The 16,879-nt window shown below is 32.5% G+C and overlaps 1 protein-coding gene across 1 annotated transcript; it reads right to left on the bottom strand.

Annotated features, from left to right (window-relative positions):
• Positions 1 to 2,375: 2,375 nt before the first annotated feature.
• Klp3A (kinesin-like protein 3A) lies at positions 2,376 to 16,865 on the bottom strand. The gene is made up of 19 exons (XM_068762822.1): positions 16,291 to 16,865; positions 15,755 to 15,856; positions 15,451 to 15,642; positions 14,541 to 14,700; positions 13,655 to 13,866; positions 12,882 to 13,044; positions 11,914 to 12,439; positions 11,362 to 11,550; positions 9,624 to 9,797; positions 8,704 to 8,907; positions 8,079 to 8,233; positions 7,584 to 7,732; positions 7,264 to 7,508; positions 6,727 to 6,852; positions 6,204 to 6,389; positions 5,270 to 5,503; positions 4,446 to 4,504; positions 2,958 to 3,039; positions 2,376 to 2,761 (listed from the first exon to the last, which is right to left on the bottom strand). Exons 1-18 carry the CDS (start codon positions 16,532 to 16,534, stop codon positions 2,964 to 2,966), a joined length of 3,396 nt encoding a protein of 1,131 aa, XP_068618923.1. The 5' UTR covers positions 16,535 to 16,865; the 3' UTR covers positions 2,376 to 2,761; positions 2,958 to 2,963.
• Positions 16,866 to 16,879: the final 14 nt, after the last annotated feature.

The raw sequence follows: 16,879 nt of genomic DNA, 5'->3' as shown, positions 1-16,879 counted from the left end.
TCCCGAGGATATAAAGAGATATAAAGAGGCTAAAGTGCTTTCAGCACTATGCGTCTCTGAACCGAGGATGCTGTACGTACGAACAGGCAAACATTTATCAATGACATTTTTTATTTAAATTCTACTGAAAAGAAAATCATCTGAACTTGTAAAATGTATAATTAAGAATGTTGTAAAATTGTCCAAAAACACCTTCTGAATGAGGGACCGCTTGGAACGCTTGTAGCTTTAAATTGAATGATACCATTGCAGAGAAGTTCAATCGGATTCTAGTTTCTTTTAAATAAGGCACTTTCAGCATTCTCCTCGTGGCGTAAAAGTGGTAACTGTGAATGATCATATGTTATTATCTATCATATAAATAGATTGTTAATTTCCTACTCATAGGTCTGTCATAGATTTCCTATATAACCGGTTAGATAGATCCTATGCAATTTTTAGGCTTTTATCAAATACAAAAAAGATACTGACGAAATAAAAATCTTCACCAAAACCCAAAACTTGTGAACGATACATTTTCAAAAAAAAGATCATAATTCCTTTACATTGATACAGTTTACTGAATTAACACAAATGTTTTACAAATATTGGCCGTTCAATGGAATGATAGATATTTCGATAGTTTTCTGTTTTGGCTTCACAAAATCAATGGAGATTCCTTCAGCGGTTAACAATCAGCGGAACCGGTCGATTTTGATGGAACAATCCAAAACAGCGAAGTGAAACAAACATTTATGGTTTGTCAATTATTCAGTTTATAATTTCGGCTGTTAAATTTTCATCGTTTAAAGCAGAGATTCTTAGACGTTTTTTTTGTATAGTCCACTTTTAACATTTAGCTGATTCTGGTAGACTCTGTGCCGCTAAATTTGTACCATATTTATTAGGGGATGAATCAAACATATTTATCCAAGATTAAAACATACACACAAGTAATATTTCATTCCTTTGTACGTCTAAACGTTACAGACGGTTGCGGTGCTTTGCAAATATCGAAATGTTTTGAATATGGGATACAAACCTCTTCTTATAATACTATCTGCCTGTATACTTCACCATACTTACGAATTGTGAAGCCATAATTAACAAACTATGTTGGAGTCGCACTGTAAATCATATTATTTAGAGCGACAAGACACACACACGTGGTTCCAACGGGATGGTGCCACAGCTACAGTAAATTTGCTTGGCGAAGCGTTTCCCTGAATACTGATCAGTTGCAATAAAAAAATCCTTGAACTCTTGTGTATTAAAAAAAATATCCATTGACAAATCAGCACAATTGAACCAAGTGTACTGCATCTTTGGGTGCAGAAAACAAGTTTCGATAGAAAATATTTGGATGACATACTCAAAAAAATAATATCACATTTTTACTGTTTCAATGCTTTTATTGAAACTATGTAGCAAGTTTGAAAATATAAAACTGCCACCCAGACACCCTTATTTTCATCCCTCCAGAAATCCCCTAGATCGCGATGAATACAGTAGTACAGAGTAGAAATGATTCTGCAATCGCACCAAATGTTCCATGGCTGAAATACTCCTTATATTCAAACATAATAATTTTTGTTTCAATGAACGCAAACAGAAATTTTTGTAAGATATGGTAAAGATAACCGTTTATTAGTAATACTTTTCCTCGTCGCCTTTATGTATATTATGTATATTAGTATCATTATTTCAAAATAAGAGACAAATCGTCGAACAAATATAATGTAAATAGAGAACAAGAGAACGTTCATATCAATAAAATGATTAGGTCCATAATATTGTTTTTTTTATTGGTGAGATTAAAGGGTTAAAAATTCCTAGTAATCTTACTAGCAAGCCCATTGAGAGGGAAACTCCTGGTAGTACTACTGGTAAGATTATTCGGTAAAACTACTGGTAGGTAGATCGAATGACGATAACTGACTTGAAACATACGCGTAGATCAGTTTATGTAGTTGAAAGCAATTAACATAGTTAAAAAAGAGAAACTAAAACATTTGTTTTTTTCTTTTACCTTAAATTACTTGTCTGTCAACTGTTAGGTTAATATATTGTTATTTTTACAAAGGATCGACCGAGACCAAAGATCGAGTTGTAGTAACTTGGATTTTTCAGATTATAAAGGTGGTCAGTAAAGTTCATAGCTGTAAAAGCTTCAGAGATGAATGTATATATTTTTTTCATTTGCTGTCAATTATTGTATGGTACATCCTCAAAATTAATAGATGTTAAATTTAATTATCTGTCACTGTAAACTTTGTACTGCCAAAAGCTTGCCACATTTAAATAGAAATAAATTATTGAAACTTATTTGAAAGTGATCTCTTTATACAAGGATAGTTGGAAATAGAAGTAAAAGCTTTAACTTCTTGCTTACAACTGAGTTTTATATTCACCTCTATATTTTTAACTTGTAGTCAATCACGCAGTATAATACAGCCACGAACATCTCCAACCGTGTGAATGGAATAAATAACACGACAAAACCAATGCGTATATTTCAACCGGAATTCTACAAATTTGAAAGTAAACACCATATTGTGTAAACTCCACTCTCAATCTCTAAGTAAAACAAATATATTCGTAAATACATTTTTATCATAATTCAATACATTGGGCAGAAAATTTAAATAATTCTATCACTAAACAAGGTATATAGTATTTAAAATTGCTATAGTCTGTTATCTTCTTCCAAGGTGGCATAAAACCCGCAAGATTTTAATCGTCATTTTGTCGAACAAAACGAACCAGTCGATATGTGTTCAGTCTGAAAAAAACAATGAAAGCAACATTTATTAAAATCGTAACAATAATTACTTTGGTATTTATTACATTTACATAAATTGTATATGTAGATATAATCAATATTTTAATTAAAATCATTACAATAGCTGTATTTTAGTAAAAACGGTTAAATAATATTCTAAACTTGTGACAAATAAATGTAAAAAAAATGATCTTACCTTTATTTAGATATCATTATTTTGTTCTTGAGGAAAAAAATAGCTTTTCTTTTTCTTTACAAAGGTAGCATCAAGGTGATTTCTGAAAATATATTATGTAGTTTAAAATTTTAATACAATATTAACATTATTTGGAAATACTTTCTTTAAACATGAATTATTCTCTATTATTATAACTACTGTTGCTAATAATGTGGAATATTAATTTTAACATAAAATAATAATTCTATCTATAGAAAGACGTTTCACGGTACAGAAATATAAAGAGGGTAATCCCCATTATTGGTGCACATGGAAATCACCTACAAGTGTACAAAAATCATCAATATCATTTCAGTCGTACGTCCGCGCGGCCTGGACATAGGCCTTCCCAATAAGTTTCCGAGTCTTCATCCAGCGTTTCCTTAACAAGGTATATCCGTCTACCATGAAGGTGGACTCTAAAACTTTGATGCCCCAGCAGCTGTATGCAGTGTGCAGGTCAAATAACAGTGCACTATATGGCCTGCACACTGCCACTGTAACTTGGCAATCCACTGGGCCCCATCAGTTACTTTAGTTCGTCAGTGGATCTCCTCATTCTTCATTTAATCTCAGAGAATTCTCGAGCATTATCTTCTCCATGGCTCGTTGAGCGACTGTGGACTATGGCGTTAAAGGGTATGGAAAAGGAAAAGATCGAGAACCAATGATATAAGTCACCAGGTACAAACACACTACCACATTTGTGAACATAGTTCTGCACAGCAGATTACACTACAAATCAATACAAAAATTTCACAAATGAAATCTACAATTAAAGTACATGAAATATAAACTAACTCAAACTAAACATGAGCGCTTTGCAGAACTATGCACTTACAGCATGAAGTTGTTTTAAAATGTCCTTTCTTCCGAAATATATGCCAAATGCCGGATAAATTTTTATAGAATGTATACTTCTCAGGATGCCTTTGGAGTTAAAAAAATACATATTTGTACTTTTCCCACTAAAAATTATGCTTTAGTCTAAATAATAAAATAGTTTTAACTGTTTATGTATATTAAAGACATGTTTGAATTATTCGAATTGCGTCATCAAAACATGAAGCGATAAGAGCATAGTTCGGCAATTCAAATATTGTATTAGTAACCTCTCGCATTATGAATTTGAAGATACTGCCGACAACGTTATACTTGGCGACATCAATTCCGTACTGCAATATATTGTTCGCGCAATATGTGGACATAGGAGCCACACATGTATTGTACAGCAATAGTGCTAGCATCCATTTCTGTCTATGACTGTCACATTTTGACTCTCTTTGAACCTCTGGATGATTATGTTTAACAATTGTGTTTACACTTTTGTTATTTTTAACTGGGCTTTCTTTTCGTTTTGACATCTCCTTTAGTTCCTGTGACGATTCAAATCTAAACATGTTCAAAATCTTAGTTGCCAGAGTAATAAAGATTACTATTTTAGCCAGTTAAACAGTATAAGCTCACCTTTTATCAAAATAAGAGGGTGGGGTGGTGTCCAGTGCACTTTGTTCCGAGCTTGAAGGCTAGAATGTAAAAAAATACATTTTTGATCAGATTTTACTGTTTACATTGAAAATTTTGCCAGAGATCTGTGAGAATGGCTATGTAACATCCCGTTATACCCATTATTATGAATACTCTATTAAGTGCTTACAACTAATCTATTATTTGTTTTAATAACAATGCAAACTGGAACTTATTAAAACTAATCTATTTTAATGCGTTTGATCTCTTGACAATTATTTGATAAGATTTGACTTGCTAGAATATGATGAGTTTGATTTTCGTTTCATCACCAATTAACGGACAATGTACAGAAGACATTACGCTGTTAGTTGAATATCTCATACTATCCGAAACTATTGCATTTGAAAATGTCTCTTTAATAATTAACACATTAAATTAAATTAATCTTTAATAATTAAAATCTATAATTAATAATCGAATTTATATTAGTGACACAGTGATGTGACAAAGCAGATACCACACTCTTTTTAAAAACATTACTAAAGGCTTTTGACTATTTCTCCGACATTTATGACTGCTTGAGGAACTCTGCACCACCTTGGGTTGACTGGTACAGATGCCTATAAGGCTTTAAGTCAATTATCACAAAAGTTAATAAAATCAATGTATAAATAAAAGAGTATGTTCTTCAGTTGACATCAAAATATTTAACAATTATTAGCTAACAAAATCTTGAATGAATCTTTAAAAAAGTAGGCTGTCAGAGATTTAATACAAGTAATTTGAGTCCCAAAGTTTCACAGAGCTAATAATAAACAAACCTGATTTTCTTTGTCCTCACTATCAGAGGAAGTCCTACGTCGGTTTTTGCAAAGCGCTGGCTGGCATCGGCAAGCGGTACCGCAGCCCTGCGAAGACTTGACGCAGCCGCACATCTTGGTGGAGCAGGAGCCACGGCAAGTACAATGCGGAGCCCCATCGCTTCCACGCTTCAAGGCTCGACTATTGTCCCCTTCGTTCATCGTGAAATTCATCGTCAGACGGGAGCGTTGAGCCTGAACGAGATATTCATTTAAGACTATGTTATTGACAATAATAATTTTGGAATTTGTTAGATGTTTTACCTCGATATCAGGGTACAATTGTAGAATTGAATAACTTGATTGACTTTCCAAGAGTAGTAGAATCAGTTTTCTCCTAGTTTATATTAGTTACACCAAATATAATAAGTTGAATTGTTGTGACTACATGGTTGTGAGACCCATCTTTTGGTAATGATTCCTTAAGGGCTATATGGAACTAGTTGTTTTTTTAGAGATCCTAATGTAAGATGTGTTCATCTTAATTGCATACACTTTTGTAATAAAAAACAGGCCAAGCGTTCAGTGACTTTGTGAGTTTACGACTTTAATATTATAAAGATATAATTTAAATACTTTTACACATAATAGCCAATCACTAATGATTTATCTCTATCTTAAGGTGATATCACTTATTAATACACAAATATGCAAAAAGTTTTTAATTATGTGGACATTTACTGGTCTGTTATAAAAATCAGATTTGTTTAAAAAAGTATATTCCATTTTCAAAATTGCCTGCAAGTAATTTAAAAAAAAAATGAAAAAAAAAACTAATAGTGACATTAAAGTAAGTTCTTTGCAGAGGAGCCTATGTTTTTTTTGCGAAACTATAATATGTGGGTTGGAACCAAAGCTCCCTTTTTTAACAAATTTTCAGTATACTATTTCTCACCTGTATCCGTTTGAATAAAGGTGTTGCTCTCCAATCCGGGTCTTTCTCAGAGTCCTCGAAATCATCTTCGTCTTCTTCAGTGTAGTCAATGTATTCTACTTTTTTCTCTGTATTGTTCTTCTTACTCTGCCTTTTAGCCTTTTTACCGGCGGAACGTAATTCTTCAAGCTCTTCGGCTAATTTTTTCTATCGTAAACAAAAACTTGTTAAAAAAACTATAGCTATTTTCTTTTGCATTAACTCCTCTTTAAAGTTATTTTAAACTTTGTTTAGATTTTATAATAGTTATATTTGATATTGATATCCATTTATTATTCATATCATCTGAGTAATAAGTTTCTCAAGTGAGTCATTGAAATTGCAATCTATATTTATATCTATATAAAGAAAATATTATTTGATTTTTCAAACTATAGAACACTAATTCTACCACATAAAAGACCATATCTCTTGAAAATTGAGTTTAATAATGGATAATTTTAGACATTGTAATTATATCAAATGTTTAATCAATGCTACATACATTTTCTTGTTCCACTTGTTCCAAACGATCCTGTTGGTAATTTATGACGTTGTGCAAGTGTTTACAAGCTTCACTCTTGTCACCTCTGCCCACTACGCCTCGCTGTAACGCAACTAATGCGCTCAACTGGAAATTAAAGTTTTCTTTTTAATATAAACTACGCAATAATAGGACGAGGAGGCCTAGCCTACGACCAGCATCGGATGTCACACGGCCTAAGCAATGAGGTCACAATATTTAGAAAGAAAGAAGAAAGAATGACATGAAAACGTTAACAATTAATTAAGAGGTGATTAAAGTCTTACGGTCACATTACATATGACTGATTATTATTTACTTTAATGTTATATATATATATACATACATATATATATATATATATACATACATATATACACACACATATATATATATATATATGTGTGTATACATATATGTATATAAAAGCATACCGCAGTTATAGCAAATAGCCTAATACAGTTTCAATGATTTAATTGATTGTGGCTCATATAAAAAATAATAAAAAGTTTTATTAACCTTCTGTTCACTTTGCAGTTTAATCAAAGCTAATTGCCTCTCGAATTCAGTCTTACTGCTCTCATATTCCATTGCAAGTCGGTCGTGTTCCTCTTTCACCTGTTCGTAACGCGCTTGATAGCCCTTCTCGCTCTGATTCTGCAATTCTCTCTTTGTGTCCACTAATAACTCAAACAGACACTTAAGAGCCACTTTGGCTTCTAGCATCGATTGGATATTATCCCATTGTGTCCGCGATTTATTTTCTAATAATGACAAATTAGATTAATTAAAAATTAAGTAATGTAAGCAATAATTTACATATATATACAAATATATACCTTGATCAGCAGTTAATATCTTTTGCTGTAGATCTGATATCTGTGCTTTACGGAGTGCCAGATCGTCCTCTAGTTCTGCAATCTTCTTCCTAGTAACTTCATCATCTGTACTGTTACGCAAATTTTCAATTTGTTCCTTTATTAATGCTCTGAAAAAATTATTTATAGTTATTATATATGGAAAATGGACCAAAGGTTTATTTGTATACATCAATCATTTTAGCTGGACATACTTTTGTCCTGATTACTTATGAGGTTTTCTCATAGAAAAGCACTAAAATGATAAAATAAGTAATCTAGTAGCCCAGCTGAGTTTCTGGACAAAGTATTAAAGGTAAAAGGCAAATTAAATATGATTAAAATTAATACTCATACAAAACACAACAAAAATCCACACAACTGGCTCGTTGAATTAATAATCACTGATACATTGTTCAAGGATGTCTAAAGTTGCAATGATAATTATTTCAAGTATTACATTATGCATAAACATACCTATATTCCATGAGTTCATCCAAGGACTTCTCTGCCTCCACTATACTGAGATGAACTTCCAACTCTTGTTCAATGTACTGTTGTACAGCCCCCGCCTTCACATTGCCTTTCGCATTACGTTTCATTTGAGTTTGTTTCTGTCTGTCCAGTGCCTCCTGTTTATATACAAAAATAAAATTATTAATACCCATAGTAGGATTAGTTAGGAGAATTAAACATTGCAAGTAATTCCAACTAAATGACAACCATTAGGTTATCAGTGGCAATTTCAGGCTTTTCAATAACATTTCTTGGTATACCGACTCATAGAAGAATCTTTAAAAAGCAATGGATAGATATGCTCCGAGTTTCTCTGTGAGATCGATTTAGAAATGTAGCTTGAAGAACTGCTCATCAGAAGCAGCAGTAGGCAGAACACATGGTGCCGAAAGTTTTCAAGTGACGACTACCAGCAGGTAGAATTGGCATGGGTTGGCCCTCCACCAGGTGAACTGACGATATAGTTTACGTCGCGGCTAGTCGCTGGATACGGGTAGCGAAAGACTTCTTCGTGACTATCTTTTCTTTGGGAGAGGCTATGCCTTGCAGTGGACGATAATTTACTGTTAATGAAACATTTAAATACCTTAAGTCTTTTATTAACTGCGACTGCCTCCTCCATTTTACGTTTGAGTACATTCTGTTGTTTCGCATGTAGTGACTCCATTTTAACCATAGCGTTGGCGCGCTTCCTATCTTCGTTCCGTAATCGCAACATCGCTCTTTCGTTATCAGCTTTCCACTTGCGGAACTTTTCGCTCTCCTCTCGCATTTGTTTTATAATTTTCACCTAGACATTTTAAAAACCACATTATTTTTTATACCCGTCACATTACTAGTTTGAATTATGTCATAAATAAAAATGCTTGAATAGCCCAAATTAGTCCTGCCTCAATAACCTCTCAACAAATTGAATTGGGTTCTATTTTGTTACTGCTTTCAAAGTCTTAATAAATACAGCAGTCTAAAAATTTCTTTTCGTGATTTGTTATCATTTAAATAATTAATTACAATACAGTAAAACAGTTCTTTTTTAATAATCGTTTTATATATTTTTAATTTGACTGTATAAAAATTGGAAGGCAATAAGAAGGTAAAGGAGGCCATAAAAAGGGAATAGAAGTGTACAAATGATTACAAAGGAGTTTTTTAATCTACAAGCATCTCAACCGCCCGGAAAAAGGTATAAGCTTGTAATGTTAACATTGTGAAAATCACTATTGTTCTTATATATTTCACTTCTTATATATTACTTATACAAATAAACTGTTTTCAGATAGATTTTCATATATTTTTAACAAAGAAACTTTTCTCGGAGTCATTTCAGGTCTTTTTTTATTTTTAATCTCAAGTTTATGAGCAAAAATGCAGTGATGCACAATTTTGTATGTCAAAATCTTGGTTAGCTTTGTATTGAACAAAACATATTACCTGTAGGTCATCTCTGTACTGTCATATAGAAAGCAATTTAAAACTATTTTACAGATATCTTAATAAGCGGGTTACCTTAGTTGCTTTCATAGATTGTAATTCTGCATTAAGGGCAGCAATCTTAACTTCATTCTTCTCTTTAGTTTTAATGATGTGTGCTTGTTGCTGACATTTTTTCTTAAGCTCTGATATTTCCGACTCTAACGCAGACACTTTAGTTCGACGTTCCTCATGCGTCGGATCCTTACTCTGAAAGTTATGATCGATCATGATTTATTAAAAATAATTCTTAAAAACTCTCTAGTGAAATACGTGATATAATAAAGAAATTTAAAGTAAAAGTAGTAAATAACAGCAAACGCAAAACTCCAAAGACTCATTCGTGACAGGATGCATAAGAAACGCATCGACCGTTGCTCTGGTACCTATGATAAACCTGACTTTCCTACACCTATATGTAAAACAGGAAGCTGCTCTTTACGCTTTAAGACTGAAATTCCTATATTATGGAAAAAAAGCGGCGTTCCACACACTACCTGAGAAGAGGTGGTCTACGAAAAATATCCTAACTTAATGACCAGAAAGGACAGGATACAAAAACAGGTTGGAAGGTAGGTAGGAAGATGACCAATGTGAAGGTCTGAATCCAAAGGAACTCAAGATTTTCATTAAAACTGCTGATGGCTCCGGCTCATTAACAGAAAACTTTAACATCAGCATAACAACACCACTAGGTAACCAAACCACAAGATTTCAAGTTAAATGCATTAGTATCATAAATGCGACTGCCGCCCTGACTGCTAGAAAAATAAGAAGTACGTACATTCGAATTCATTCTAACAGTAGGGCGGTGTTACTAGCTCTTTACCGTCACACTATTAACTCAGGATTAATATTCGAATATAACACATATAATGGAGGTAATTAGTAAGAACCTTGTAATACTGCAGCAGATAAAAAGATCATAACGACTCCAAAGGCAACAATGCAATAGATTAGCTGGCCGAAAACTCGTTTACGACCTGGAGCATCATCCTACTACCAATGGGAAAGTCCAGATTTCTCATATCAGGACGTAGTAGTAGTCAACACTGATCAATTGATGAGCCATGAGCAAAAGAGAATGTCTATCATAAGCTGCCGTCTCTTCAATACCCTGCTCCAGCCATCGCGACCGCGACTCCACCTGGTGATAGGGATCTTAACTGGACATAGTCTTTTTTTACTATAGGTGTTACAAAACACTTTGTAGAGCACTGCTGCCCACTTACAACTTAGGTGTACTTGGTACTTTTCGGGGCTACCCGTCTGGGATCAGGGAGATGCCTCCTCAAGACTTGGGTTGGCTCGAGTAAGGCTAATGCCGTCGCAAAATGCGCACAATGCTGCTTGTTTACGAAAACCAGCCCACAAAGATAAGCCACGATAAAATAAACTTGAATATCTTTATACTAAGTAAGAAAAGCTTTCCGCAAAAGGACTTTCGCAAAATAACACCTGAATCCATTAGATGTCTTCATACTAAATCATAAAATATTGTAAGTGAAATTTTTAAGATGAAGATAAATAATTTTTTTTAATAAAATTAAAATGCGTAAATTTTATAGATCATTTTTCAATAGGTTTAAATAAACAATATTATAGCAATTTTATGTAACTGTATTAAATAAAATTATTTTGTACTATTTTTATCATAATGGTTTTGAATTATCAATTACTTGCCTATGTCTTATAGAATGATTAAAAGTTATGTTATTCATATATATTATAAGCAAGTCAAATGGTCACCTTAAAGTGACAAAAAATAATGTACCTTAGTTTGCTTCAATTGCTGCAAAAGCTCATCCCTTTCCTTTTCTAAGTGTGTAATTTTATCTTCGTTTTCTTTTAAATTATTGTGACTATCTAACATTTCTTTATTATTGGCTAAGATCGCTTGAACTACTGACGCTTTGATAGCCATAGCTCGGTTTAATTCTTGCAATTCTTGATTTAGCGCCACCTAAAGATATGAAGTTTATAAAGATAGTTCAAATATAAATAATTTGTATATGAGTTAAACAGGTCTGGGGTTAGTGTCATGCTAATATTGACGACAAATAGTCTATAGATAAAAGGATTTTTTTTTAAATTGAGATAAAAATAGTAACTATCGAGTTTCTTACCAGATTCTTCTAAATAGAATCAACATTCCGAACCTAGCTGTAGTCAATGAATAAATATATATTTAAGTTTATATTATACAACTTTGCTAAAGTGCTTTTTAGCATAGCCTTTTCAAAAGAACAACTATTTGTTTCATTACTTATAGACAATTGTTTTTATAAAGAGGGATATTTATATTGAGTGATGCCTTTAATATTACCTGGCCCATAGCTCGTTTTTCTTCCTCCATCACAGCTTGATCTTCATTTAGAATCATTTCTACATCTACTTTGTCACTTCCATTATCATCTTTAACAAATGATAATTTTATCTCATGATCAATTAATTCCTCATTCGTTTTCATATTAACTGATTGTAAATCTTCTAATCGGGTCTTAATTTCTTTGAGGTAGTCTACAACACTGTTTCTTCGGTCATCATCAGGAACTTTGTCAGTGCTGTTCAAATTCTCTAATGTCTGATTACATTGTTCTGTTAGCTCATTTAGCTTTCGTTCAATTTTATCCTTTGCAGCTTCTGCTAAAAGTGCCTTTTCACATAAATTTGTGTTTTCAATCAACATGTTGCTAAGGTGTTCAGTCATTTGCTTGTGTTTGTTCAATAATTCAGCATACTTCGCTTTCTCTTTTTCCAGTTCTTCTTGTAATTGTTCATTGCCTTGTTCGGTAACAGAAGGGAATTTTCCTAACAATTGTACTCTCAATTCGTTTACCAAATTATTTAATCTGAAATTTTCATTGGATAAATACATAGAAACAAAAATTTTCTTAACACTACATAGTCGAATCAATATTAATCCATTACTGGTCAACTAGTACTAAAAAGTGGATCACATATAATTATGTTTTTCATAGATAGGCAGTAAAACGCGAGTCACATAAAAAAAAATACATCAAATGAGTAATTTCGCTATTTATCTGAATATCGAATTTCGCGTAACACCCGCGTACATTTGTTAATAATTATATACATATAATGAGTACAATTAAATGACAAATAAAAGCTTAACAACATGCAATGCTACAAAGCCGTTTTGGGCAGAAATAATATAGAAACAAAATATACAAAACAATTAGCCTACTTTGGAATTTATGTTAGGGTATATATATCTCATAGATGGCAACCGCAAAATAAAAATTAAAAAGCAAATAAAATTATGATTATTACCTGACAATCTCAGCAGACTTTGCGTCTTGATTTATAATTGGTTTGTTGCGAATGCGACGTGCGCGATCCGCATACCGTAGTGTTGAAACTGTTTCATCCAAGTTATAATCAGCTGGGCTAACACAAGCCACCATCAGCGTCAATGAATTGCCACCAAGACTATCTGTAAAATGAAAAGGTAGTAATTTTTTAAATTGCATAATTTTAAGAGGTTGTCAACATATTGAAGGTAATTGATCGTAGGTCACTAACACTAGATTAACTTTTTATTTATTAGAAGACTACTAATAATTTACGTCCTGCATCATATCCCTCATTACTAAGGATTATGCACTATGTATGTTACACTGGCATAAAGCTAGTTTTTGGCGCTGTGTATAACTTCGGCTTCTATAGTATCGAGCGTAGATCGGACTCCGTGGCCTAATCAGCTACAGCCAAGCAATAGCAACGCAAAGTGTTAGACGATAGGCAATTAATCTGTAATGATCAGGTTTCAGCCACACGGAGCTACTAAATCCTCTGAAAAACATCTGCCTTGGTAGGATTTGGAATCCAACCGCAAATATTTTACTCTAAAATGCCCTCTTGAATATTGGTTATTGATTAATCGCGTACCAATAGGAACGAGATTTATTTTTAGAAAATATGGCTGACCAACTTTATTGATAGGTATGTAACATTACTAAGACTATAAAAAGCAAAAACTCATACACGAGTTTGTATTTATATAAGACAATAAATTTCTTTAATCATAATAAAAATTTAATTACCTTGTAACAATCTAGTAAGTTTACTATCTCTATAACTAATGAAACTTCTATTAGTGCCATCACCCAGTGCCGATATAACATTCCCCAGTGCCAAAAGGCCCTGGTTTATTTTAACACCTTCCTTAAGCCTTTCACCACTTGCCTTGGTCTTCTTAATCCGCTCTGAACCAGCTAAATCGACTAGATGGAATTTTGATGTAGTGGCCAAGTTCCTGCAAATTTGATTAATTATTGATTGATATCAACAACATCAAATGAATCTGATTTCCATTTTATTTATATTAATAATAAACACAGCTAAATAATGGGAATTTAATTTAAAATCTGACGAGCAATTCTTCTAGTTACATCAATGACTTCTGAACTTCATTTCTTTTGTGTATCTCCTTGTTTCTGTTATATATATCCTTCTATATATATAAATAAATGTATATATATATATACATATACAAATCTCCTCTATATTTCTGTACCAGTTGGAAACCAGTATGCTTGGTTTTTCTTTTTCTGCCTTGGTCAGGCAAGAGACATACTTGCATGAAAGACACATTAATGATGTGATGTTAGCATCTAATACTAATAATCTTGTGGACAGCGGGGCTGCACTATTTGTGAATAAAAACAAGGACTTGACTATAAAGTTTGTTTGCTTAGAATCTGCAAATACTTCAGCCACTTTGCAGAGTTCAGAAAATTTGGAAGAGGCTTAGAAGGTAAAGCTAGAAGCTAGAGGATGTTCATCTACTACATACTGGACTAAGTTACAAAAATGAGCAACAACAAGCCTATATAAAACTTTTTGAAAACCAAAAAGTCAGGAAATAAATATTAACGAACACTGATATTATTACTTTTCTGTCATGTCAAAAATATTAAATTTACTTACTTATCAGTTCTACTCTCTTTTGCTATAATAATGGTAAAGACAGCATGGCTTCTACTTGACGCTTGATTCATAGCTGTGGATCCAGTAACTCGTCCAATGGATCCTCTCTCTAATACCATCATAGTCTCCATAGTGGAGGTTACAGGTAGTTCTGTAATCCCTACAAACAAAAAAGAATTTATCAATGCATTTATTTAAATAGGGCCTAGTATAATATATTCACATAGTTATTTTCAACAATCTCCAAAGCCGTGATAAATTTAAATCATTGTTTTTAGACCAATTCATATAATTATAAAATAAAATGCCAAAGGAGTTGGAATTTGGAGTAACTAAACCCATTTATTTTTATCACATAGTTTCATTGAGATAATTGGAAGGTTCTCAAAGAAAGGAAAAGTTTAAAAATTAAGAGGTAGAACAACACATCTTTTCCCACATAAACCATAGAGTAGATTAACCACCTGTAACTTTAAATATCTAAAAACATAAGGAAAATATAATTGTATTATTAAAATTTAAAATGTATGAAACAGATAACTTGTTTTTGTTTGTGTTAGATCATACAGAAATTTAATAGACTAACTGCACTAATGAAATGGCTAAATATTTTGGTGAATAAGATTTTATTCTTGTTTAAGGATTGTTATAAAAATCAGCTTCAGCTTCCTGCCAGTGTAAGTCCCACCAAAATCGGTCCAGCCATTTGAGATATGAGCCAGAACAAACAGGCAAAACTTTATGGAAATGTTATTTTGATATATGTACCACATATATATATGCATGTCATAATAAGTGGTTATTTTAATATTATGGACCGACACTAATTATATTTACTTATATAGATTGCAACATGTCAATAATATTTGACAGTAGTCTACCAACCAGCTAGAAACAGATATGTTACTACCTGGTAAATGAACACCTTTGTTGATATCTTCCCTTATTTCAATAATACTGTGGGCTCGCTCTTTTCCAGATAAAAGGTCATAGCACTGCTCCTGGTACAGCTCCATAAAAGAAACAGTTACTTTAAAAACAAACTTATCCTCATGGGTTTCTATGAATTCAAATATATCAGCAACTGCCTGAGGTATTACACCTGAAAAGATGTTTTAAATATTTAATAGAAGATTAGCATTACACCTAGAAATAATAGTAACATAATATAATTATTTTTTTAATCTGTATGTATTAACTTTAAATTAACATACCTAAATTACTGGAATCTCCATCAGATCCCGAATAATTAGTGCCCATTGTGTATGTCTTACCAGAGCCTGTTTGTCCATAAGCCAATATTGTAACATTATAACCTGGAATCCAATTTAGAAGGTTTTATGAGTTATTAGAACTAAAACAAATAATAATGTTTAGGAAGAATATTTGTATTGCATGTTATAGGGTTGTTAGAAAATGCTGAATGAGGGCTGCTTTCAAACAGTCGGAAATCTGTGGGGAGGCCTAGTCCAATAAGTCTCACAGCTGAAATTATGATAATGATGAATCAAGGATTACAACTAATGGTTTAAAATCTCATAAACCATTAACTTTTTATAGAAATTGTGTTGCTAATTCTACTACCATGTCATTACAACATAAAACTTATCTATGCCAAATTTGGTATAAATTCTTTAAATATTTTGTTAAAATCTTCAAAAGACTGAAATGTAGAAAACATTTCACATTAACATAGAATAAAAACAAGAAATATTAAAATGTATATTATTTGGGATCTTAAGTTACGTACCCTGAAATAATTTTCCAATGAGACCTTTAACCGCTGTGTCGTAAAACTCCTGTTGTGTTATGTGTTGTGGAAATACGTAATTGTATGTGAAAGCAAGATCTTTGATTTGAACCTGGGGCTCTCCGTTGACAACGTCTATGCACTCATCACATCCGCGTTCTATTTCCTGATGCATAAGAGGCCTTATACGCAGAGCCACTTGGACGGTATCAAAAGAACCCTTATTAATCTCACCGTCTACCATTTTTTTTAACTTTTTATTTCGCTCTGTTACAATAAGGCCTTGTTCTGGATATTAGAGAATCAGTAGGCATTAATTTTCATATTCTCACACTAACAAACAACAGTGAAAAAACTGACAAATTAGTTATTTTATCATTTAACGGATGTTACATTTTTCAACGAACCAATTTCCTACAAAAAGGGTTTTAATATCTGATTACAGCTTAAAAGAACCTAATCCCACGTTAATATTGAATTCATTAAAAGTATATGATAAAATTCACCTGCTGTATTAAGCACATAAAACAATTTTTGAAGTATTTACAAGAAAGAAACAAACGAAATTCGACAAAACAGTACACAGAAG

The sequence above is a fragment of the Battus philenor genome, unplaced genomic scaffold, assembly GCF_028537555.1.
Source record: "Battus philenor isolate CCGP_79_NKW_IND1 unplaced genomic scaffold, ilBatPhil1.0.hap1 SCAF_17, whole genome shotgun sequence".
NCBI classification, from domain to species: domain Eukaryota; kingdom Metazoa; phylum Arthropoda; class Insecta; order Lepidoptera; family Papilionidae; genus Battus; species Battus philenor.
Note: the sequence above shows the minus strand (reverse complement) of the source record. Positions and strands in the feature narration are given on the sequence as shown.